The sequence below is a fragment of the Colossoma macropomum genome, unplaced genomic scaffold (genome assembly GCF_904425465.1).
Source record: "Colossoma macropomum unplaced genomic scaffold, Colossoma_macropomum, whole genome shotgun sequence".
Lineage (NCBI taxonomy): Eukaryota > Metazoa > Chordata > Actinopteri > Characiformes > Serrasalmidae > Colossoma > Colossoma macropomum.
In genome coordinates this window covers 19,265,024-19,290,592 of record NW_023494800.1, presented here as the reverse complement: position 1 = coordinate 19,290,592, position 25,569 = coordinate 19,265,024, and the positions used below count along the sequence as shown (strand labels likewise).

Sequence of the window (25,569 nt, the reverse complement as noted above, 5' to 3'; positions counted from 1 at the left end):
ATAGACTCTCCACAGAGGGGTGCTATTAGCATTCAACTAGCCTTTGATGTGTAATAGGAGTGGTGCTTCGCATCAATGACACTGTGTCTTTGATGTGCACATAAAACGTAGAAACAGAGTCATATTCAAACAGAGTCATACTGGCACCTGTCGTGATGTGTATTAACAGCACACACCCACTGGAGGGGTTGGGGCTTTCTTTTACAGGACTGATAGCAATAGCCTCATGCTTTTAGCGACATAGCATGCAGCAGCAGAAAAAAAGAGAGAAGGCTTGAGTGGCTTAATGCCATAAAAGAGACCATGTTGGTGAGAAATACTCTTAGGACTGATCAGCTTGAGGGGACCAAGATCAGAGAGAAGTCTGTTGACAGTCAAGGTCAAATATGAGATTAGAAGGTTTTACAACTTGGTCCAGGATGTGCCACAATGGAAAAACATAGTTTATATGAGCTGAAGCCACAAGCCTCTTCACAGACCCCACCACATGCACTGGGGATCTGTGAACAGGTGTCATCAGACCACATGGTCTGAAGAAAGTAAGCAATATATTATTAACAAGTCCTGTTAAAGAGTAAAACTGGACAAAAACAGAAAGCACCAGGCTGGCCACTGACAGCAGCAAAACAGAGTTAGCTAGTCTTCTTCACTTCATGCCCCACCTTAATTTTAGTTTTTCCCATTAAATACACATATCTTTTATTAAGGCCCTATCTCCATTAGAGGCCTGCTACCTGAGCAGGGCCCGATGGGGCCTGACAAAATATGGGGTCAGGTTCAGACCGAGTTTGGGGTGACTGTTCATGTAACACATCAGGCTTGAGTTTGTTTTCTAATAAGTGATTTTTTATGTAGGAGACTTGTTTTCATTTTTTCTCTGATGTGCACTTTTCAGGTGTGACACTGCTGTTTTACATTTTCTATATTACAACTTCTTCAGAAAAATGAAGTGTGTACTGTGAAAATGTTTTCAGGTTTTGTAATACTGTCATCATATTGACCATCCTTAGCTCAAACACATATCTTTTTCACTTTTTTTTTGTATTCATGCTAAAAACAGCAAGGCTGAGGAAGAGGGAGAAATATGATCACTCTGAGGTTCTGGTCTTCGTGTAGGAGAGATGAAAGCACAGCAGTGAAGTATGTGAACAACTTTTAGTCATGTTGTTGCATTTGGACATTCTAAGAGAATAAGATTATTCTGTATTTTGACATTCAAAGCAGTTGGAGCTGTCTTTTTTGTCAAGGCTTATGCAGGGTAATGACTCACCGGCCACAGTTACTAAATTATTTCCCTAATAATGCTCGTCATATAGCATTCTCCTAATGGCCCTCACTTGTGCAAATGATTTAAATACAGAGACAGCATGAATAAGTATTGCATCAGCAGTGAGACAGTGCCAGTAATATCATGAACAGAACTTGTCTTATTTCTTGGCAACAAAATGTCTGCTCAGAGTGAAGATGGAACAAACTGGGCAAATCTATCAAAAAAAAAACTAAAATTAGCAGATATAGCGACAAATACTGGCATTCTAAGGTGTGATAATGTCGAATGGTTAATTTAAGGTAGAAGCAGCAGACCACCCAATGGTTCAGTCCTATTTCTGCAGTGAAGAAGGCGTAATGGAATTCCATTCCCCCTGTCTTTTCAACAGCGCGCTGTTACTGGTTAAAGCCTCTGTCAACGGTCCCTTGCTTCGTTGAACGCAATACATGCAGCTGTCCTCGGGGTAGCAGCTCACAACTGTGTTATTGTTCCTGTAGTTGTTTTTATTATGTTACAAATAGTATTAGATTTGCGTTTTTCAGCACAGCTCAAAAGGCCGCAGTGGTAGACTCTACATGTCGAATTGTAATGAGGAGAATACATGGATATTTTCACCAAACCGAAGACGGCCGTGCTTTTCAATTAAAGGTGTAAAAAAATGTAAATGAATAGCGTTTGGAGCCGTGTGAGGAAATTCATCGAATCAAAGTTAAAGCAACGTGGGAGAAGGAGTTGTGAAATCGCATTACTTTAATAACCGTACAGACAGAGCACCACTTTCCCCATTTTCAGAGAAGCGTGCCCCCAGCCTGGTTATCTAGCAAAGAAATGACATTTGGGATAAAAGAGCTTGGAATCCTTTTCACTTGTTATAAATTATGGCTCAAAAACAAATGACATGGTTTGAATTAGATATAAGCAGCAGCTTAACTGAAATCGTTTAAGAGCAATTTGTAATGGTTCATTGGGGGGAGGGGAAAAAAAACATCCTAAAGGAATCGAGAAACCCACTTCAGGGTGAGGTAAAGTCAGCCTAACTAAAAAAGCACCGCATTGATTTTTCAGTAAATCTTCTCAATAACAATGAAACTATTTCACTTTCTGCTGTGGCCTTACCAATAGACCCTGAGGCATAGAGGAAAGAAAACACGAGACATTCCTCTTGTGTATTTCAGAAATGCTAGGGAGACATGGACAAACAACCCCGGTGAAACAGTCTTCCCACTATATACTGCATAATCAAGCCAGGGAGAAAAAGAATGAGGTGAAAAAACCCAACGAAACTTTGGTTAGGTCAGGTGGGGTCTGTTGCTGCGGTAACCAGTGAATCCAAGGCCCTGCTGAGAAGGTCCCTTCAAACCTCTTGAGAATATCTGTCACTTCATTCACTGCAGCTATAATAGCCAAGACATCAAGGATTTTTAGGCATCACTATCTTGACAAGTATAAAAACCACATAATTTGACTCATCCACGCTCTGCTCACAAATGTATTCTTTCATAGAGACTGTTGTGAAGTTGAACAAGCTCAAGGTTGAACGAGAAATTCTCAGTTTCAGTCAAAATACCTAAATTAAGTCTGCTTTTAATTAAGTCAGTTCATTCCAAAATGATACATACCTATTTCTGAGAATTCTGGACAGTTTTAGAAAAAATAACAGCTGATATAATGTTAAATACAGTTTTATTTCTCAAATAAAGGTGGTATTGCTTATTATATAGCACTGTCTACAGCCCACTCCCAACAATGTATATCATGAAAAGACCTTGAAAGTGGTCTACGATGCATTTTGGAATACAACACTTTTATTTTAATGAAAATTATTAAAATGTGAAACATCAAACTGTTAGCATAGAGTGGTCATAGTTATTTAGTACGGTAATAAATTCATCACCATCATTTCAAGCCTGCTTATTTTCAATTTGCTACATCACAGTCCTGCTCGCATTTTAAACTGGAAACTTGACGTTATGTAGCGACTCTAAAAAAAAAAAATCGCCACAATTCCTCATTAGGTTAAATGCCATTTTGGCCAACTACCTATATAAGGCTTGTGTGACATTTCCTATAAAAAGGATGCAGGTGTGAGCGGAGTATAGATAGTTCAATTAGAGATAAGGTGGTAAAATTAGAACAGGATTAAATCTTCCACTGCAGGGCTGTGCAGGTTATCCTGCCTGTACAGTAAGCTATAGGAGACTGGTCTCGCCTCACTCTCTAATGGTTGCTAGGTTACAAACTGGGACGTGGCTTGACACATGCTAGCAGGCTGCTGCTGATTTCATCAGTCTCACTCTACAGTCTGCACGTTATGAGAGGCATTTTTAACTCTTTTACGCGCACACACTTCGAAAATGAGCTGGGCTGCGGCCAGCATGAAGAGAGAAAATTACTTACTGCCGGCATGCAAATTTGCAAAGCAGAAGAGTTTTTAATTTGAGGGTTTTGACAGTCTTCAGAGTTCTGCATTATTCTTCGGGCAGCGTATCCTTTGAGACTCTGCTGTTTTCTTAACCGCACCATTCGCGACGGCAACCCGTTAAACCCATAGCTCTGCATCATACTTCTGTTTACTTTTTATTGGTGACAATATAGGCCATTTTAATCTGCCAAGCTACGCTGCATGATCTTCCCCATCCATTTTGCTTCAGTGGCACCATCCCAAGGCACCCGCCAGTAGCTATCCTCCATAAAGCAGTTCAGTACAGTAGCATGTGCAAGCTTCTCCATTACTGCCATGCTAGCGCATGGCACGTTCACCCTGCAGCTCTAATTTTCAAATGGTAAACAAAATGTCCCCCAGAGCACGAGCCTCACCAGTAACGGCCAATGTGAGCTCATCAATAGGGCTTACTTAATGAGCAAGGATGAGAAAGTATCCTGTCTATGTTTCTTTGCATCTCTTTCTCTCATCACAATCACTCCCTGATTTCTGTCACATTACTCTCTACTGTTTCCATCTCTCTCTGTGGAAAATGACTGAAGTGAAACCTGATGTATTAGCAGTTAACTGTTTAACAGCAGGGGTGGTAAAAATACAGAGAATGTAAAAATACAAAGAAAGGAAAAATCACAGTGCATCCAGCAAATGAAGGAAGCTTCATGAATCTTTTATGTTGGGATAGAAAACAGAATGCATTGCCGACAAGATGCTCAGTTTGACAGGGTTAAAAGTGAAAACATGGAGTCAAAAACTTGCACAACAATGAACTAGCATAGTTCTGGGCAGTTTCTGTTGCTTAGCATTGACATTAATTTGACTGGATGTGGTATCATCTTTCTAAAAAATACTAAACCAAGAAATAAAAAACAGAGAAATGTTGGTGCTTAGTACTCACAGTTGCAAAAAACAAACTAGTTCATCAGCTAATGCTAACCTTTTACTGAACTATACGTTCCCTATAAAACCCACTCACATCAGAAACCGCTTGTCTGACTTCTGCTCCACCCCCGTGAAGAAAACAGCAAGGCGGCAGTTCGGGACCACAACTGTATGTCAATTATGAATTTCTATTGGGTGAGCTTGTTACTGAGGGATGGTCTTATAGACTTATAGACCGATGGAGTGCAATGCAAGCCTAAAGATTCCTGGTTTATGTCAAAGCAATAGCTAAGGAATGCAAGCCTAGTCATCCTATCAAGTGAATAAACGCACTATTTGATTATTCTTTCCTGTAATTTCTGTAAGTGTTTACTGGTGTATGTGGGATTAGGGAAAGGAAAGGTGAGGGGGTTGCAAGTCTAAAAAAGGGGCACACTCTGAAAAAGGTTAAGAACCTCTGGTAAAAGCATAATGAGTAACCAAATATAATCACTTGGAAATGTAATTAACGAAAGTTCAAATGGTCCAAAATACTACTTAAATGTGGTAACGGTTAAGTACAATTGCTTAAGCATTTTCCACCCCTGAATAGAGTAACTAAAGCTGCAGCTTGTCACATGTACTGCATGTCATTTTTTTGGAACAAAACCAAAAGTCATTCTTTAATTTGAAATGACACAATTTATTCCAAACGATTTTAGATCATTTCTATTGAGCACTTATAGCATGCCCAACAACAAGATATTTATGAGCGATCATATAGCTGAACTAAAACAACGAACCATATGGAGGTAGGGGTGATCTAATTAAGCTGTTTTCCTTGTGCAACACTGCAGTTGTAATTGCCTCTGAGTACTGACAGTATTGCTGTATGTCCGCCAGTAAAATTACACCATGTAATTAATTGAACCAACACAAAGTGCTTCGTACCAGCCTCTTCCTGCGAGATGTGGATAATTAGGAAATGTGATAAACACAGTCCAGAGAAAAACCACCACTGAAAGAAGAGAGCAGCTCTGACAGTGTTGTAGGCATATGCCTAAAAAATATGTATTCGCATAAGCGTTAAGGCTTAGAAGTGCTTTCTGATCGCTGAACGAAGCCTCTCCAAAGCGTCTGATAATATGCCCAGTCTCTGTTTGAGAGAGGCGGGTCAAATGATAGTGTGAAGCATCTCGGCGCATATGTTTGCACCCAGATAGAAGGGGCCAGAGGTGAGAGAAGGAGGTGATGAAGGCTGGAGGAGTCTGGAAGGCACATACACACACATATTGAGTGCAGTCAGAGCGCAGTGAAGCCAGTGGAAAAAGCTAAGGCGTTTCCCATGAAGCGACGGCCTGATTGCAGTGGTTCAAGTGTCTCCAGCAATCATGGCTCCAGACAGGGCCGATCTGATTACGCCACTGTCACTGATGATTCTGAAGAGGGCTCGAGAGTTCTCCTCCAAAGAGCAGGTGCCCCGGCCGAGTGGCTCCAGATAAAAGAGAGAAAAATGCTTTGTAATCCCGACAAACACGAAATGCTAGCCACTCCCGATTCGAAAGAAGGAAGTGATAAGCTCGCCCATTTCCTGCCCATGCTGAGGGAAATGTAAACCGTGTCTAAGACAACTGAAAAAAACATTTGCAATCTCTTTCTGTGACAGACAAAAGCAATAAGGCTTGGTACAATGCAGTTGTTCTGCTGGGTCACATTCCATGACACTGATTAAATCTAGTCTCAAGAAAACAAGTCTGAATACAGAGCATACTCTGTGAGTCCTAGAAGTAAGGGAGACCAGACCCAAATCTATATCATACGGGTCAGAGCAGGCAGACAGTGAAAATAATGAGGTTGCAGTTAGGCTGGAATTAGGAGAGCGCTTGAGAACAACATGGAATGGAAAATAATGAGAGCAGCTGAGCAGCCCAGCCGCTCTGAGGGGCCATAAAAGCAGCACAGCAACAATGGGCCCTAAATCATCATGCCAATGCACCAAAGTGCACAGGAAGAGCTTCACAGCATAAAGAAAATGACATGTGAGGAAAGAGAGAACAGCAGTCAGGTCAGTGTGACACCTCCTCCAGGTATGTAACTACACTAATACTAATTCTAATACTAATACTAACAATACTTTTAATAATAGCTACGAAAGGGAACATCCATGTAGTTCAATGTTGTTAACGCTTAGAAGTTCTAATGCTGTTTTTACATTTAAAAAAAAAACAAAAAAACTGTTCAATGCCTTATAGCTATATGCAACCAATGATTGCATGCAGCCATAGAAACCCTGCCATAGTGACAGCATTGCTTAAGCAATGTTTAAGCAGTACTGATCGTTTATTCAGGGTGGCAAAAAGGCAGGAGGATGCTCCGCAATTTAACTGGTGTTTCTACTGTCCTCATGTAAACATAGCATTAGAGTTATTATTGTTATATCACTATACTACTCAAGTGTAATTCCATAATTACACATGTTCATTACACAAGTTTATAGCAATATCAAATGAATCGCTACAAAATGTAAAACAACAGTTTCCCTCTCCACAAAAGAAGACTGTAGACCCAACAATAATGTTCCAACAAATTCAGATAACAATGAAATATCTCCTTTTCTTCTGAGCACAAGCACAGCATCAATTAAAAGTTTAAAATCTGTACTTTTGTCTGAAAGTTGTTTTCAGTGAGCTTCAAGTGTAAAAATACTTTGGCCCAATCCCATTTCACCCCTCGCCCCTACCACGTAGCTCTTATCCCTCTGTTTTGTGTGTTCACGCTTAGGGGTAGGGTGTACTGATTTTTTCGTTAAGAGTGGTAGGGTGAAGTGTTAGGGCTACACCAAACAGAGGTTTTTCAGAGGCACACTCTAAACTGAGTGTTATGAGAAAAAAAGAAAAACCGGCAAGATGGCTGCATGAGCGACCAAAGAAACCCACAAATGTGAGTATTTTCTCTGTTAAAAATTACGATAACCATTGTATTAACTTAGTTTAATGGCAGTTCAATATTATGGTCCTTTTCTTCATAACAAGCATAAAAAATCGCTAGCCAGAAATTCAGCTAGCTAGCTAAATTTCCCCGTTCCACCTTAAATGATGCAGCAGTTCTGACGCCTGAGGCGCCAGAATGTAATTGCTGCACCATTAATGTGGAACGGGAAAATTCGAACAAGAAGCTAGGGAATAGCTGACTTCAGCTTCATATCCCTGAAGAATTAGGGGTGGGTGATAAATAATTGCTGCATTTGCGCCCCCCCCTTCCCTTTGAAAGCATACGATGCCCTAAATGTAACTTTACCGCTCCTCTGCTATCACTGCACACTTGGAAGGGTCGCCTACAGAGCAGCGCTAGTAGCCTGTTAATGAAGCAATGTTCTTTCTCATTTTAAGGGTTGTCCCATTACACAGGAGAAGATTTCAACCACTACTTCATGTAACTCAGTTCCAAGGGGCAAAATGACACTTGAAAACAAAGGGTAGGGGTAAAAAGAAGAAATGCGCTTGGGCCTAAATCTCAAACATGTGCCTTTTTGCTTCTGGCTATACTGTGACTCCTAAGAGTCAAAGATGAGCCAGAAGCTCCTGAACATGATTCTACCTATCAGAAGTGTTACAAATTACAGAAATGTTCCAATGCAATGTCATCAGCCCTTTTACTTTGCACTCTCTCTGTTCCAATCTAACAAGGCCCTATTAAGCGAGATCACACAGGAATGTTATGAGTACTAGATGTGTTACGATTATGAAAGGGTTTGAATGAGGATTCAATGTTCTATTTAATAGCCATCTATAATTTAGCAGCCCACGGCCTGAAAGCAAAAGAGCTTCTTATGCCTGTTAATATGGCTTCCTCTGGCCTGTGCTGAGGCTCAGACAGTGGACCGGGGCTGCAGATAGGAGCTACGACGTGCTGCTGTCCCAAACGGCCATTTTCAAGTTCAAATAATCCCCTTTCCCCCCGCTGGAGTCAGAGAGGCAGCCGAATGCTCCAGCAAAGTCCCCTCGTGAGTAAGCATGAATCACACTTATGCCACCAATATTATCATTACTGCTCGCGCTTGCTGTGCGCTCGTTTATCTGTGAAATTGTGTAATCCTTAGAGAGATTGCCAGGAATAATTTTATTATCTCTCTAAATAGCAAAATGAGCCGTAACCAGTTCTTGTAGAGCTGAAATCCTGCGTCCTGCCAAACGTTGTTTAAAAATAAACAAGGAGCAGCACTTTTGTAAACATAACCAGGATTTTGTAACAAAAAAAAAGAAATACTCCGCTGTCCCCAATTAGTGAATGAAGGATGTGCCACTGTAGCTAACCTTGCGGAACAAATAGAGGAGACACAACAGACAGATAGATGGATATTAGGACTGGGGATACTTGAAGGGCTACCTCAGTTTCCTGATAGTTGTGAGTGTGTGTGTGTGTATGTGTTTTCTACTGGAGACGGAGAACTGTATGCTCGGCTATTCTTGACTCTGTCATGGGAGACACGAGTGGGTGGATGCAGGGCCTGCGCAAATCAGACCCTCACTCCCTACTGCTGCTTCAGATGCCTAACATCATCTATACATACAGGGTTAGGTAGCAACAGAATGCATAGAACTATATTATGTTACAGTTACAGAAAAAACAGTAAAAATATTACAGATACATTATCAAAAACAGGGGCGATTACCAGCAGGATTGCATTCAGATCGCATACATGCAAACATTCGCCTTTTGTCGAAATTCGCAAAATGATAAATATGTCACATGAATTATGTATATTGGAAACTTTTGCGAAGAAGTTGAGGGTCCTGCTGGCAGCAAGCAACTCATAAGACCACCCTCTTATCCCCAGCAGCTTTTCACAGTCTTTTCACAAAGATATTTTTATTAGGCATTTACACTGGTTTTACATGACGCCAGATACAGCAGTAAACTGATCCAGCATGTCCTTTTCTTCTGATATGTTAGTATGTTCATTTCTACAGCTTGACTAGCTTTACATCACATTTCTGCTGACATTAAATTGTTAAGTGAGCTAACATTAATTAACAGTTCCAAAAAGTGAAAAGAAGGTCTTGTCAGCGGTAAAGTTAGTTTTATATTCACAAAAGCGATTTTGTTCTTCAGTAGTTTTCAAATGATGGGTGCAAAATACTATGATGTGTATATTATCATTATTTGTTGTGCTATGACAATCAGGTCCCACTTAGTTTTGTGTAAAATGAATGCCTTTTTAACCTCATATGACAAATGCTGATTTTTGCGGACTGCAGAAACTGCTGAAAGCTAAGAGATCATATACAAATTGCAATGCAAGCAGTGATCTGTTTGCGAATTCATATCCATGCATGAAACACCAATATCAAACCTTATGAGCCAGTATAGGCCTTTTAGCAGAATATCTAAACGTACATAATTTATACTGTACAAATCTGTCATCTTTATTGAAATATTTCCATATATTGTGAGGCACAATATCAGCTGTTTGTGTCTACACTTTCTATGTAGTTCCACATCACACACTATTTGAATACCTGATTTTAAATGGACAAACACACAGCACAAATAAATCTATTGTTTTGTTTCAGAAAAAGTGCAGTTTTTCATTTTGTCTTTAAATATTTTTTTGTTAAATTCCTCTTGAAATCATTTGCTTTCATTACAGGTTCCATTTTTTAACAGATAAACAGTAATCTGTGCAGGAATATATTTTTAAAGCAACCTTATATACACTCCACACACAGGCATACGGTTCAGCTTTTTAAACCTCTCCAGCTTTTCAACCTATTAGCTTACAACTTGCTTCTGACCCTTCTCTTTATCATTTGAATGCTGTATGGGTCAAAACCCATTTCTTGAAGACAGTAAAAAGATGAATATAAAAGGCAAAAGAAAACATCTGCGCACTACAGCAGATAAAGTAATTATCCTGTATATAAAATGATGACGGTTGTCAATAACATCTGAAAGAGGAAGATAATGTGGCTTCCAAGAGCTTTCAGGAGTCCTGCACTCATTCATCCTTTTAAATGTACGCCTCTTTGTCTCAGCCGCTGGAAAAATCAAGAAACTACAGTATCTTGTTGCAGTGAGATAAGTAAGGCATGTTGAGGGTAAATATCTAAGACAATTAAGTGTTTGCTAAAACTGAGCGAGTCAAATTTCTTTCATTGTTTACTGTGGTCTTTGTAGACTAATAGCCTTGAAGAGAATCGCATTAGCTGGTTCTTTTAAAGACCTTGGTATTATTACACTCCAGGCCCAATTAAGAAGCATACTACTCTTGCATTTTTTATTGCTCCAGATTCCTCAATAAAATAGCTTGTTAATTTTCCTAAACTGATTAATACCACATGTTTCGGAAATATTCAATTCATGGCCTTTGCAAATTCATGCTCCATCTTTAAAGAATTAATCAGAGAGAATAAATGTGAAGCTGCTTCTCTGGTCATCTACAATTGATGACTTTAACGATATAAATCTCATTTCAGTTGAAGTATGACTAGTTACAAGATGGTCAATTATGTTATTGGTACATAAAAAGTCTACAATAGCAATGTTTGTCACAGTCACAATTTCCTTGTGAATTTATAATTAGCATAGTGTTTTATGAGTGGAGCTCCTACTGGTATTGTGTTTGAATAATGGGTTTGGTTAGGAACTGGGATGGAAACATTGGTACCAGTCCAGTTTAAAAATGACAACTTCAGTTCGCCACTCAAGGATAGCCTGGGCATGGTTGAGCTGATCTTACTGCAGGTGTAAAAAGAGGCATCCAGAGAGTGATTTCACCCCTCACAGGTCACAGCATGGATCTTGCGCTTTATTGAGGCCTCTGGGTGTGATTCAGACTGGAGCAGAAGCCTGGGCTCTCTCTGCTCTGTCACATTTAGAGCCAGCCCCCCACAGGGCAGAAATCAGTGAGGGGGCTCAGAGGAATGTGAGCAGCTTTAGCTCTACTACTGTGGCTAGAGAGCACTTGCGTCCGCTGAAGCCACACGCTTAAAGGTCGCTTCGAAACCCTTCTTAGCTAGTGCTTAAAATGCAGGCCTTGAAATTGCCTGGTAGATATAACCAAGGACTTGTTAATGGGGGAATACAGCTAGGAGATAAAATGCTGATACTGTGCTATTTCGGAGTGCACATGCTAGCAGAACCAGCAGAACCAAGATTAACACAAAAATCCTTAACATTATTCCATCACGTTGCAACTTGTAACAGCTGCTGAGCATCGTAATCCATTCTAATCACTTCTCCAGTTGGTTCAAGTGTCTTGCTCTGGTACCGCTCACCAGTCTAACCACCGCAGGATCAAACAGCTGTCAGCTCACACTGAGCAACTGGCTCAATAGCTCCAAGCTAGTAGGGTTTGTCCACAGGTCTCCAAGTGCTTTGCCTATTGCACTGACTAGACTAGTATAGTCAGTGGATGCTGGAGTTCAGATGCCACGTGTGCGGAGCTCTAGATTCACAGCAGTTGATTCTTTTTAAGGATCTAAATTGTGGCGAGCGCTCACAGGCAGTAACGGAGAATGCAGGGGTCACGGTTAAACGCGGCCTCATTACTGCTCAACATTCAAGCCAGTGAGAGCAAACAATGAGGCACTCAGGCAAAGCACGCCATTTTGTAGCGCCAATCAATTATTCCCTTTTCTTTCCCCCTGCCACCCCTCCGAGCAGCAGACACACAAGAGCTTGGTGGCAGTAATGGGATGTGCCTTTCACTGGGGTGAGTCGGCAGAGATAACGTCCAATCTATAGTGTTACTTGCTGCCGGGCAACCAGGGTGGGTCCTGCTGCACCAATGCAGCCTTCATCCATCATGGTCACGTTCAGGAGCTATGCACTAGAGAAGAACGTGGCACGAGGCCCAGTATAGATCACGGTGTGCCCTTCAAGGCATAGAAAGGACTCGTATTTGATGATCAGAGCAGATCAGAGTGGCTTGTATAGACTCTTAAAGGGGTGTCTTTGGCAAATGGTTATATCGAGCCATGATAACTCAAGGAATCATTTGACCGCTTCAAATGTTCTTTGCAGGTCATAAAATGGTCCTTTTTACATTGTTGTCTAATTATGCAACACAGGTGCATAATTAGATTGGATGTAACGTTTTAGGAAAAATCTTTGGCACAGAATGTTTACATTATGTGGAAGTTGTATGAACTTTCTGTTAACTGTCTTTCACACTCACACATCTTATTTACAAAAATGATTCTTTACAGAATCATCCATTAAAGCAGTTTCTCTACAGTATCACACAAAGAATCCTTTTGGGTTTCATTCGGCAATTTATTTTTAAGGAATGTAGTTTCTATTGCGTCATGCATTATTATTGTTATAAGGCCTTTTATTTATTTTTTGTGAACCTACTGTATATAGTTATTTTTATTTTTTATTTTAAAAACCTTTTTAAAAATGATTTTATATAGCAACAAAAAGAACTTGTGTTGGTACTTTATAGAACCAATTTTCTAAGCGTGTACATTTTGTATGGCTGCAGCTGCGGGAACCCCACATAAACATGCACAGGCAGGCTTGAGCGAACAAACAGGACCTGCTGCTAGTCAAACATCGCGCCTGCATCAGCACATGGGACCACTGGGTGTTAGCGTGAAAGGGAAGAGCAACTTTGCATCCCAAGGAGATGATGACAGAAAAGAGAGACAGCAAGAGGAAAAGAGAGAGAGAGAGAGAGAGAGAGAGAGAGAGAAAGAGAGAGAGACAGAGGAGGGGACACAGCCAATCGGACTCTGCTGGAGGCGGATACTCAGAGCTAGCTGTGAAGAGCCAGCAGGACATGTGTATGGATCAGCAGGTCGGGAGGAGTTCAGGATAAGGGCAGCCTGCCTGCACGGCTTTTGGCAGAGGTTACGGAGGAGAGAAGAGGTTGCAGGAAGAGCCTGATGAGTACAGTGATGCAAGGTCACTTTTGGAATGCTACAGACTGAAGCAGTATGCAGGTCAGCAGGCAAGCTGGGATGAATCATTCCACAAATGTCAAGTGCAGTGCAAACACCAGGGCTGAACTATTTTGACAAAAAATTGATAACGGCAATTATTTGGAGCAATACTGTGATCGTGATTATTAACTGCAATTTACAGCAATTAGTACACTCTGACACAGCCACAGCATGCTTGCTGGATTTGTCAGGCTGGTTGAACACCTGTGATTCGTCAGAATAACACACATAGAAAATCCCTCTGATTCATTAGCACAGCCATTTGGGAAGTGCCATTTGTAACAAGACATATTTGATTTTTGGGCATTGTGTGCGCTATAAATTGAATTCAATTACATCTTCAGCACTAGAATGCAGAAAATATATATGCAAAAAAAATTACACAGAAACCTCACAAACTAAATATCAGTTTTTCAGTATTTAGTGTGTCTAAGCTTTGTCTTTATTACAGCTTCCATTCTTTTCAGGAGGCTGGCTTTTAGTTTAAGGATATTTTTCCACACCTCTTTTTTTGTGCCTTTCCTTTTCCCAGTAACAGCTTCTTGACAGCTACACACTGTTTCCAAATCATAGCATTGAGTTGCCTTTCTACAGTGGGAGGATGGAAGCAAAAGTGGAGACTGATTTTTTTGTATCTTTTAATACTTTTTTGAACTTCGGTTTGGAAACTCCTGGTGTTTCACTTATTTTCTCTTGACTTTCCCCTCCTTTACATACATAGATTATTTGGTACCTAATCTCCTCTAATCTAACTGGAAATGAAATGAATGAATGGTCTCTGACTTTTGCACAGGACTGTATAGTACTTTTACAGTGTATATTTATATTAATTACTGACTGATGCAACAAGATTTTTAGTAGAAATGATGTCTAATTACATTTTGTGAACACTTCATGATGAATGGACCCATTGAAATAGTCCAAAATGAAGTGGAATTAAAACTTGTCATAATAATGTATGTTACAGTTAAGAACATTTTTCGTTCTCCAGCAAAGTTGCACATATTGTACAATGTATACTGTACACTAAATGTATATACTTTACATTTACTAGATAGTGACAGCTCATTTCATAGCAGCTTTTCAAGGTCCTAGCAATTCTGTATAAAATAAACGTGACATAGCCACAAGGGCTTATCTGAAGGACCATAGCTGTTTCTGTAGCTGTCAAAGTGAAGGCTGCCGCAGAATTTCCACAAGAGTCATGATTGATGAGAGGCGTCTGATGTCACATGGTGTAAATGTCACAACTACAGACAGAGTGATATACCCCTCCTCCTACTACCTCAAATCACATCCCTTCCCTCGATGGCTCCTTCAAATCTCTCGGACCACATGCATGCTGCCTTTACTCATCTACATATCAATTCAATCAATTTCCTGCCCCTCACTGGCATGCTGGCTGTGGAGGGGTACTGGATGATGGGATTTGGCGGCTTGTGATTATTGGTCAAAGAGAGCAAGCAGTCGCAAAAGGGCTGCTACATGTGAAGAAGCCTCTTTGGGGGAGAAACGTTAACCAGAATCTCTGCAATTTGCATGAATCAAACATATCAATCATCCATATACACTCTTAAAAATAAATGTGCCAAAACAGTTATCTGGAGCAACATATTAGAAGAACCACCTTCAGTTCTACTAAGAAACTTTGGCATTAGAAGTACTGGCTTCTATTATAAGAAGGATTTGAGATGTTTTTTCCTCAATTATTGTTTGTGTTAATTAGCCGTTGGCTGCAGATGTGGCAAATAACTGTCACTGAAAAGTTCTTTAGTGAACAAATGGTGGTTCTTCTATAGAAGAGGTCTTCAAAGCCGGACGCTGAATCCAGTTTCCAGTCCTGGATTTTGTAAACACAACACAATCTCAAAAACAATGCAAACTCTGAAAGGCAGCTATGAATCATACAGTCACTAAATGTATCTGTCAGTCGTATAACCACGCCAGAATGTAAGCTATCTATGCTCTTAGGTTCAGAACCCGTGAGACAGAGTCCCACTTGTATTAAGCTGTGGCATAGTTTTCCATAACAGTAGCGATGTAATTCATAGCTGCTCGACTTTGGCTTTCTTTACAATTGGGGCCCTGTTTTTGTGTGATAAGGACACGAAAAATGCCTTGAATATTTTGCAGCAGACAAATGGGAGTGTAGGTGAGATTAATGCTGAGGTGGATGCAGTTAGTCCAAGTGACAACTGCAAATGTAATAAAAAAGGAGACTGTGAGAAAGGGGAGCCATGATTCTGCTAACTGTAGACTTGATGGCCTCATTACTGTGCAGACTCATTCATTCCCCGACATGGAGGCCTGACCAGGCTGAAAAACCACTGTTCTCCAACCCTCTCACTTTCAAATGCACCATTTAACACTGTTCTCCCTCCCCAATTCTCTGTACAGAGAGCTGTGTTGCTATAACTTATCCCAGTATGGGCTGCTGTCCCTCATCCTTCTCTTGGGCAAAACAACAGCAACTTCAGATTTTCTCTAGAAAAAGAAAACCTCATCCTGTGCCTGTCCATTAAAAATGAAGGCTGTTTTCCAAATATTTACCTGGCAATTTTAAAGCCTATTTCCCAAAACAAGCTACTGTCAAAGCTGAGGACCAAACATCTCTAGTCTTCATTTCAGATCCAATTGTGAGTCTTGCAGTGACATCTGGATCTGATACATTTGCCCCTACTACAAATAATTTCAATAAAAAGCGATGGGATACTACAGATAATTATCAAATCAACTGGATTTTACCAAACATTATTCAAAAGATCTGGAAGGCCACTGGTTGCTGCTATGGGTCGCCTCCATTTTCTATCATTTTTGTTTAAGCAGCAGTAAAGGAAAATGACTGACAGCTTTTAAAAACACTCAAAATTACATGAAAAGGCATTTGGAGCCAAGTTGAACTAAATGTTCTGCAACAATGCTAACATATATATATCATATGATAATTTGTGTTTTCAAGAACGACATGCATGTCCAAACAGCACCAACACATATTCATTTGGTACAGTTTTCAAAACTCACCCTTAACTGATCCTAGGAAAAAGAATGATCAAAGCATACTGTATATGCCAAGTTTTTTTCACAGCTAGAGGATTTTCACTGAAAAATGACATGCTCAGTGGCCACTCAGCACATGACAGGGGCTGTATAAGAAGACAGGTTGTCAACGCTCCATAGAGTTCAAGGCATAATTGACATAGGTGTCATAACAAAGTCCTGGTGAGGGGAGCTATTTTCAGACTGTGGGTTTTAACATGAAACGAAGCGCATCTGGCCAATACCCCTCTTGCTCACACTTATCTGTCCATCAGATCTGCAGCTAGCACAGAGAGAGAGAGACAGAGAGAGAGAGAGATAGAGATAGAGAGAAAGGGAGCGTGAGACCCCTCCCTGCATGATCTACGAAGAGTAGAAGAGGGGCGAGGATCAAAGCATGTGTGCAGTGTGCATGGAGTACTGAAGAACACACCTGCCTGGACAAGAATATCAATGGGAAGGATGATGTCAACAGCTGGCTACCAAACATAATAAAGCTCCTTAATCGCATCAACTCTGTCCAAAGCCTGGACAGGCCGATCGATGAAGAGGAAACGTTGGGATGGTTAAATGGTGTGGGCGAGGATGAGAACTTACCATGGCCCCCTCTCGTGAGGAAGGGCATCCTGTTGATGGCTATGGGCACGGTACCGTGCTTGTTGTGGAAGTGGTGGACGTGATGTGTGGTGCTCAGACTGGAAGACACACGGGCATTGGCCGTTCTATCGGGCAACGAGACCAGAAGGGCCAGGGACAGAGCTAACCTCCACCAGGAGCTCAGGCCAAGCCAGCCCGATCCCCCAAATTCACAGCCCAGGAGAAGCACCTCCAGCCTGGGGCAGGAAGTACCACACCAGGCCCTGCCACCCATTCCCATCTGTCCTGCCCGCTGGAAAGAAGACATCTCAGAGAGGGAAGCCCATGTCTGCCGTTATCCACAGGACAGGGAAACAATTCAGCAAAACGTCGATGCAATGGGATTTCTGCACTAGGATGAGAGACACCAGACTCAAGCTTTTTCAGTAGGTTTCCAAAGAGCCAATAAAATCCTTGAAAAGAATCAGCAAGATCCTCAGTCTCATTCAAGTCTTGGAAATCCAAAGGGGAGCAAATCTACTGCCTTCTTCCTTGGGCAATTCTTCTTGGTTTTATAGTCAATTACAGAAAAAAACAAGAATGGCAGTTTCGTCTGCTATTAAGCAAAATGGTCACAATGATAAACATCTGTGAATGTGATTCCCAAAAGCATTGAAATGAATCTCACAGCAGCCCTAATCAATTCATCGGGACACCGATACTGGCTTAATTGAGCAGAGAAGAAGTGCTCCAGGTGACACAGATACCGGGAGGCGTCTATTTCTCTCTCTTGCGCTCTCCTTCCCTGGGTCTCTCTCTCTCCCAGCCTCAGGTAGGGCTTACGCTCTGTTAAGACCACTCTCCGTCAGACGGCGGCCCCTCCACTGCGGAGGGAGAGATAGGAAACATCCCGGCAGGAAAAAAGGATTATTCTAATAAAGATAGTGAGGAAAAGGACCAGAGGGAAAAAAAAGAAAAGCTATGAAAGGTGAGAGAGGAGAAGAAAAAAAACAGATGTGAGCCAGGCTGACGGAGGCAGGACAAGGTGAGTGCTCGTGTTTTCCTTGGTGCCGGTGGATGGAGAGAAAGAGAGGCGCGCCGTGAGAGAGAGAGAAATCTGCTGCAGCGCGGCAGAGGGAAAAAAATCAGCAAATAAATAAATAAACGCACGTTGGCCGTGAGTCCTCGCACACTGGCGGCAGTCGCAGCACTCCTCCTCCTGTAAAGCTGTCACCTTCCGGAGCTTGGGCTGTTAGGGGAGAGCAAGAGCTGAACCGGACGATGGTCAGCAAGCAGCCAAGAGTCTCTCTCACCCTCTCTTTCTCTCTGGCTGTTCTCTCTTAGCCACTGACGCACACTCCGTATTGATTAGCGCTGCTTTTGCATCCCCCCACGTTTCTGTTCTTCCTGTTCCCTCCTCTCCTCGAAAACGGACACACTGGCCAGGATCCTGACAATTCCCAGAGGAGGAGGAGCTGAAAGGTGGTGAGGGAAAAAAATAAATTAAAAAAACACCTCACTGGTGCTGGACAGCTGTGGAAAGCTGAGATGTTCACTCGGCAAATGCACGAAAGCGTGCGCTAATTAAAATCAAGCGTGGCCAAGTTAACGCATCCTGCTCTCCCCCAGCCCAAAAATCCTCGATGGCTTTTTATTCCCAGGACAGCCTGGACCCCAAGAGCAAAGATGCAGAAAAAACAACTGGTTGGTTTCTGCCAGTACCGCAGCCCAGGACACACAGTGCTTCTTCTGAAGCCTCAGCCAGAGACTATAACGGTGTAAGCGAGAGGGAGAGAAAGAGAGAGAGAGAGAGGGGGAAGGTGGGGTGTGTGTGGGGGGGTTGTGGTGGCAGCACAGTGTGTGTCTGAGAGAGAAAGGGAGAGGGGAGGGAGACGGATGAAGCAGCAGGCAAAACACAGCGCATAAGCACACATGCAGACATCGAGACAAGCCAAAAGAAGAAGCATGAGGATCGGAAAAAAAAAGAAAAGGAATCAGTTGCATGGGCTCATGCGCACTCAAGCCAGCAAATTCAGAGCTAACGCGCAGGCTCACTGCAGCTTCTGAAAAGACACCACCAGAGTAACACACTGCAGCATAGCGGATTCTGGGTTTAGGAGAACTGTGCTTGTGGCAAAGAGGAGGACAAAGAAGGCATCAGCTGGCGGAAAAGAGAGAACAGAGTGTGTGGAGCTGGAGTGTTTATAGGGTCCTCCCATTTTCAAAGAGAATGCTGAATCACATACAGTAGAGCTGGCAACATTCACAGGTGCCAGATGCAACCACTCACATACCCCCCCCACCCCAGTCGCGATGAATAATTTACTATCAGACAAAATTTGACGACAAGAAGTCCCTCTCGGCCTCGCTTTCTTTTGCCTTGTCTTTTTTCTGCTTAACAGCAGGTTGCCAAGTTGTTTATAAAAGGGATCTGGGCATTTCTGGTCACCTGTCCAGGGTTTGCTTCAAACAACAACACCTGTTATTAACAGCAGAGAAAACAAACCCAATCAGCAAGAGATGCACTGCCGTACAAATGATGTACCTCCATTAAAACAAGAGTCATGAAGATGCTGAGTGAGAGAGAATGAGAAAAAGTGAAGAGAGACAGAGATTGACTCGGTGTAACCCCATACATCAGATAAATCACCCAGGATAGAGATCTCAGTTGGGATTGCCTCACCGGTTGAAAGGACGTGCTCGGAAAAAAGGCAGAACAGGAAAGAGGCAGCGCCACCTTTCATGGTGACAGGAGGGGAGAAGCAGGCCATTACTCAGCCACAGAGAGGCAAAGAGGGAACAGGCCACCGCCAGCGAGCCTGGACTGATTGAGGAGAGTGTTTGTGAAGGGGGGCAACTCCATTTCACAGCGAAACAAAACCAGCACGTGTAAATCCTGGCCATCAGGCAAGGCTAACGGTTACAGTTGGCCACAAAGTTAAAACCATCCCGATTTAGCCCCTTAGCTAGATCAAGCAGGGAAGGCTGCCTCTCTCTAATCGATTCCCATTCCTCTCCAGACCAAATGCCTGAGATACGTGAGAGATAACCTTGAGACCAGGTGACATGTCTTGCATGGCTTTGAGTTTTATCTAGTTGACAGAGGAACTAAATAAAGGGTGTTTAAGTGATGCACTGATTTGATCTGACCTCTGACCCTGTGGGTATTCCCACCCATTCTGTAAATGTAAGTTAGTTCACTTACTTTAGGAGAGACCTAGTCTCATGAGGCCAGACATGATCTTGTAACAAAAATATCTGGGGACAACCATGAGAAATTTTGGGCAAAATGTGGGTGGGAATATAGACTTATGAGGGTGGGAACACACTGAGCAAGAAATTTCTAAACCAATTCAATAACTCGTTAAGAAGGAGCTCATTATCCAATAGACAACATGCCTGTCGTTCACCCATGGATGTAAAGTAAGTTAGCATGGCTAAAAAGTTTCCAGAAAAACTCCCAACTACACATATAGATGTAGGCCACCTGTGCAGAAAACATATAACATGCAGTAAAAATGAACTCTTTCCATTAGCTAACAAAAGCTTGTTTGGCTTGAATTATAGATTATACTCTGGGGTTAAAAGAGCACAGACTAGAGGAATTTGGGTGGGATTTAAAGATGTATCCTTGTTTGCCGTGGATTTTGGTGCAATTCAGCAGCAAAAGATTAACAAGTTGTCCCCACCTATGTATTCTTGTTATAAGAGCACGTCTGGCCCTGCAAGATTGGGAGAGCTCAAACCTGATGGATGGAAGATGAAGGCCACAGAGCTCTGATTTCTATGGAACTGGTAAAGGAATCACACAAAAATAACTGTTCTATACACAAATATATTGAATAGTAACTACCAACCGATGTCTAGGAAATCACATCCAAATGCCTCTGCTAACTGGTGCCTGATCAAGTTGCTGGATGTCAACACTATTCTTCATTTATACTACCCTACTCAACTAATCACAAACAAAGATGGCGAATTTCAATAATTAATCTGACTCTAAACTATGAACCATAATCACAAGATTAGAAAGATTTATTGGAAAGGTTTTACTCTACTGTGTGGCCCGGTATGAGTTAAAATACCTATAATTCATCTACAATACAAGATCAATCATGCAAAGGTTCCTACCATGAGAACAACGGTGTCAAAGGTTTACCTTCAATTAAAATTATTCAAACAAATTAATGTTTGGTTAACCTGATAAATGCTCACAGTCTAAATGGAACATTTCTACAGTGATTTGTTAAGTGTGAAATGTAAAGATTTAGCAAGCATGTTAACAACAAACCTTGCTGTAATGGTTATTAAGTACGCACACAGCATATTTCACTCGTTTTTAAATAGTTGGAAGGCAGAACATAACCAAGTAAGCAAAAAGAGACAATGTGCCTGAAAAATATAACAAAGGCTATGCACTATTGTCATAAAATATGCTGCAAAACAAGTCCAATCTGGAATCATATGGAAGAGCAATTTACTGAATTTAATTCACTGCTGTGGGAACTGGTGCTTCAGGGCATGTACCACTAGCTATGCACATCTGCGAGCTCTCAGAGATAAAGGTGTGACCAATTGGTGGCACCCCAATGGTTTCAGGGTTGTAAACAATAATGATAGCAGGTACATCACAGCAACCATTTTCATCGCTGAGCCCACACGGATTCTTGCACTCATTTACATTCATGTATCCAGTTCTATAAAGGCATAGCAAAAATTGGATGACAGAGGGAGGCCACTCAAAACCCAGCCTGTGATCTTCTCGGGTGCGTTAGCGGAACAACCCAGTGCTGTGACACTTTAGAAGAGCCTGCATATAGTTACAAAATGGAGCACTGATAACGTCAAAGAATAATGAAGGTGTGAAGGAAATTAGGGAAATGGTAATTTATAAGAGGTGCCATCCATTGTCAGGTCAGCAGATTGGGGACATCCTCCTCAGCAGTGATGATATCTTCATGAGAGTTCTTGCAGATGAAAGGCTGGTATTAATCAATCTGCCAGCCCTGGGGTGGCTCAACACGATAAGGAACGATGGTATCTGGGTGGCGCGGGACGGCGGGCGAGGCGTCCCTGCGTTTAACCATCTGCCGCCTGGCACTCGTTACCATTGGCCATCTTCTCTCTCCCCAGCCCGCTGGCTGACTCGCAGCCAAAAGTTCAGACAGCACACAGCGAGCATGATGGAGAGCGTGCGGGGAAGCAAAGCGCCAATCAACTCCATTGTGCTGGCTCCAGAATTTCTACCACTTACCGTATTAGAGCAGGGCTAATGTTAGCAACCCACTTTTATTTCATACTTATCACATGCAGACTGGAAATGCTTTTCCATAAAAAGGCCGTCCAGGAATAGCAGCAAAAACAAACAAAAAAAATTCAACAGCGCGAATGCACATATATTATTCAAAATAAGCAAAAAATGCATTCTGAACAGATAAAGATAAAGATACAAATAGATGATGTACTATTCACTCAGACAAAAAAAAAAACTCTGCACGTATGACTTATTTCCGACAAACAATAAAGTCAAGGTAGCATGCAACCCATCATGCCTGTTTAGTAAGAAACATCAGATTTTGTATTCATTCTTCTCATTTGGCAAAATGAATACACAATGTTGAATGTATAGGGTAAATGAGCTCCTCATTGAAAGATTTATATTTTTACACATATTCATATTTAATAAAATTTTCCTCACAGGTGTAGAGCATGATATTGAGGACTGTGCATAAGATTTTCAGTGTCAGGAAAAAAGCAGAACACATATATTCCCCGAACATTTCACAGACGCCTCACCAACTAAATAGAATAGCAAAATTTTCAGTATGTAGTACACTCCTCCCCTTCCTTTGTTACAGCTTCCACTCTGCTTTGTAGGAGACTTGCTTTCAGTTTTCAATACAATCTGCAGGGATATTTTTCACACCTCATGTGGTTATATTTTCTGTTTCTTAAGACCTAAGTAATCCTAAACATATTTAGTGATGTTGAGGTCTGGGCTCTGAGGTGTCCAGTCCATCATTTTTTTTTTTGGTTTCCTTTTCTTAGTAACAGCTTCTTGACACCTACACATCCGTCCATGCCTGTTACATTGAACTGTCTTCTCACAGTGGAAGGAATGAGAGAAAAACCTATGGAAACTTCCTATCTATCAAAGATGATAGCACTGTTTATCCGATTGTGGCATTTTTGGTGGTCTACCAGGTCTTGCAAGGCTGTTAGGAGTCTCATTTTCTCTATATCTGTTTCTATTAATTAAATTCTAGTTTAGGAAAGTTCTCCTGAGAAATATCTTCTGAATAATAAATAACTTGCATTAACTAACTAAATATCTTTAATACATAATAAATGGCAGTTTTGACTGCAAGTTAAATAAAAGAAGGGTGGTCTTTTGCACATGACCGGACAGGTTCTCAACACTGCATACGTAACTTTATATACAGCAATGATGTTACGTACAGCAAATGAAGATACTGTTTTTTTTTTCAAAAGTGAAGGATAATCAGCATTTACATTTTAATTAATCAATAATTAAATAATAACTTTCATAGCGCTGGTCACGCCCATTTCATCTGTACACTCCACCCACTTCTATTAAAATCCGAATGCAGATATTTTGAGCAATAAATAGAAACAGAATACATAGATAGTGGTGTTGTGTTACACTCCTATTCTGTTAGTATAGGAAAGTACAAGAGGAAATTCATTCAAATTCCCCTTGAAACGTTTGAGTTACATAGCTTGATAGCTAATCTGTCATGTCGCCCTATCCTGCTCTGAAAGATCATCATGTTTTTTTTTCGTTAAGCCATTTCTTTTTTTTCTCATATTTTCCAATGTTGTGTCATTTGTGGGGAAAACCAACAACATAATGGGCTAAGTAATAGAGGGAGAGACATCATCTTTGCTCTCCTGCATCCTGAGCTTTCCCAGCCGAGACGTTGGCGCAGTGGCCCCCGGGGAGGAAGCAGCCGCATTAATAATGGCAGTTTTGGCATAATTACTCATAATGCCTGCCTTCTCTGGAACTAATGGCCTGCGGTTGAGATATCTGCTTGATTTAATTCGACTTACGATGGCAGCACCTCACATTGCTCTTAAGGGGAGAGGAAGGGAAGTGGCAAGTGCAAACACTTGCTATGCTGCAGCCAAGAGCACGCATCCAAAGACCCTGTGGAGCAAAGAGTGGCCACAAGGTTAAGTACATTCTGCTGCATTTAAAAGTGGTAGCCAGCCACGTATGGTCAGGATTTCAGATGATTAAAGAAATACTTAAGGTTCAGTTATATCAGTGCGAAACGTGACAATATTCTTCCCAACTGTGTGCTTTATGAGATAAGACGATATTCTCTTAATATGAAAGTAGAGAATAAACCCAGCACATTTCTCCCTTTGTCGTCTCTCTATGGAGTATTTTGGCAGAGCTAATTTGGCTCCTGATTTCACAGTCTAATGGGCCCGTTTTAGAATAAAAGCTGTAAGAAAAGAAAAAAAAAAGTTTTTAAATAGCAGGGTTCTGAAGAAGTACACGTTAATGTCTGATGAGATATTGTAATTAAATGGAAATTATCAATTTTCAAAAGTTGGCTTTGTTTTGATCTCAAGAGATGGTTTCTTATCAACATGCATTTCATTTAATTTACAGAAACTAAAACTGAAGACTGCTATATACAGTATACACACAGTACTGTGCAAAAGTCAGAGACCACCCCTCATTCATTTAATTACCAAACAATACAGTCATTAAGTACATTAGAAGACTGGAGGTCTTTCTTTTCTTCAGCATCAGGAAAATGCAGAAAACATATTTAACAACTAAATATAATACACATTTTTCAGTATTTAATGTGTCCATTCTTTGCTTTTTCCATTCTTTTCAAGAGACAAGAAATCTGCAAGGATGTTTTTACACACCTCCAAAGCTCAATCTTAGAAAATGGACTGTGCTTCTCACAATCTATGTAATCCTAAACACATTCAGGGATGTTGAGGTCTGAAGTCTGGGGTGATCAGTCCATTGTTCTGAGAACCCCAACAGCTACTTTGTTTGATTTGGAATTTTTTTCTCAGTAACAATTTCTTGACAGCTACTCATCCTTTCAGACTGATAGCGTTTAGTTGTCTTCTCACAGTGAAAAGATGGACAGAAACAGCTGTGGAATGTTTCAGATCTGAAATGAGAGTGGAGCTTGATTTTCTGTTCTTTTTTTTTTTCCTCTCCCTCAAAGATGAAAGCTTTATGTACTGCTTATTTGATGGGGACAGTTTTAGTGGATTTTTTAAACTCTAGTTTTGGAAATTCCTGTTTCACTTCCACCTTCCTTAAACAAGTGGATTATTTTATACCTTATCTCCTCACAAATATGTCTTGAAAAATGAATAACATGGACATAACAGGTGTTTTGACTGAACTGAATAAATAAACGCACTTAAGACTT

The 25,569-nt window shown here is 41.2% G+C and overlaps 1 protein-coding gene across 4 annotated transcripts in view; it reads right to left on the bottom strand.

The window, feature by feature from the left end:
- Positions 1 to 25,569, bottom strand: part of nrxn2a (neurexin 2a) — a 340,805-nt gene that overhangs the window by 114,242 nt on the left and 200,994 nt on the right. For 3 of the 4 annotated variants that reach the window (XM_036587997.1, XM_036587998.1, XM_036587999.1), the window contains exon 1: positions 17,153 to 17,557. The exons of the other annotated variant lie outside the window; for it this stretch is intronic. In XM_036587997.1, the coding sequence (XP_036443890.1) occupies positions 17,153 to 17,459 (307 nt within the window). In that variant the 5' untranslated portion in view covers positions 17,460 to 17,557. Of the gene's footprint in view, positions 1 to 17,152; positions 17,558 to 25,569 lie in introns of those variants that run through there. 4 annotated transcript variants of the gene reach the window in all.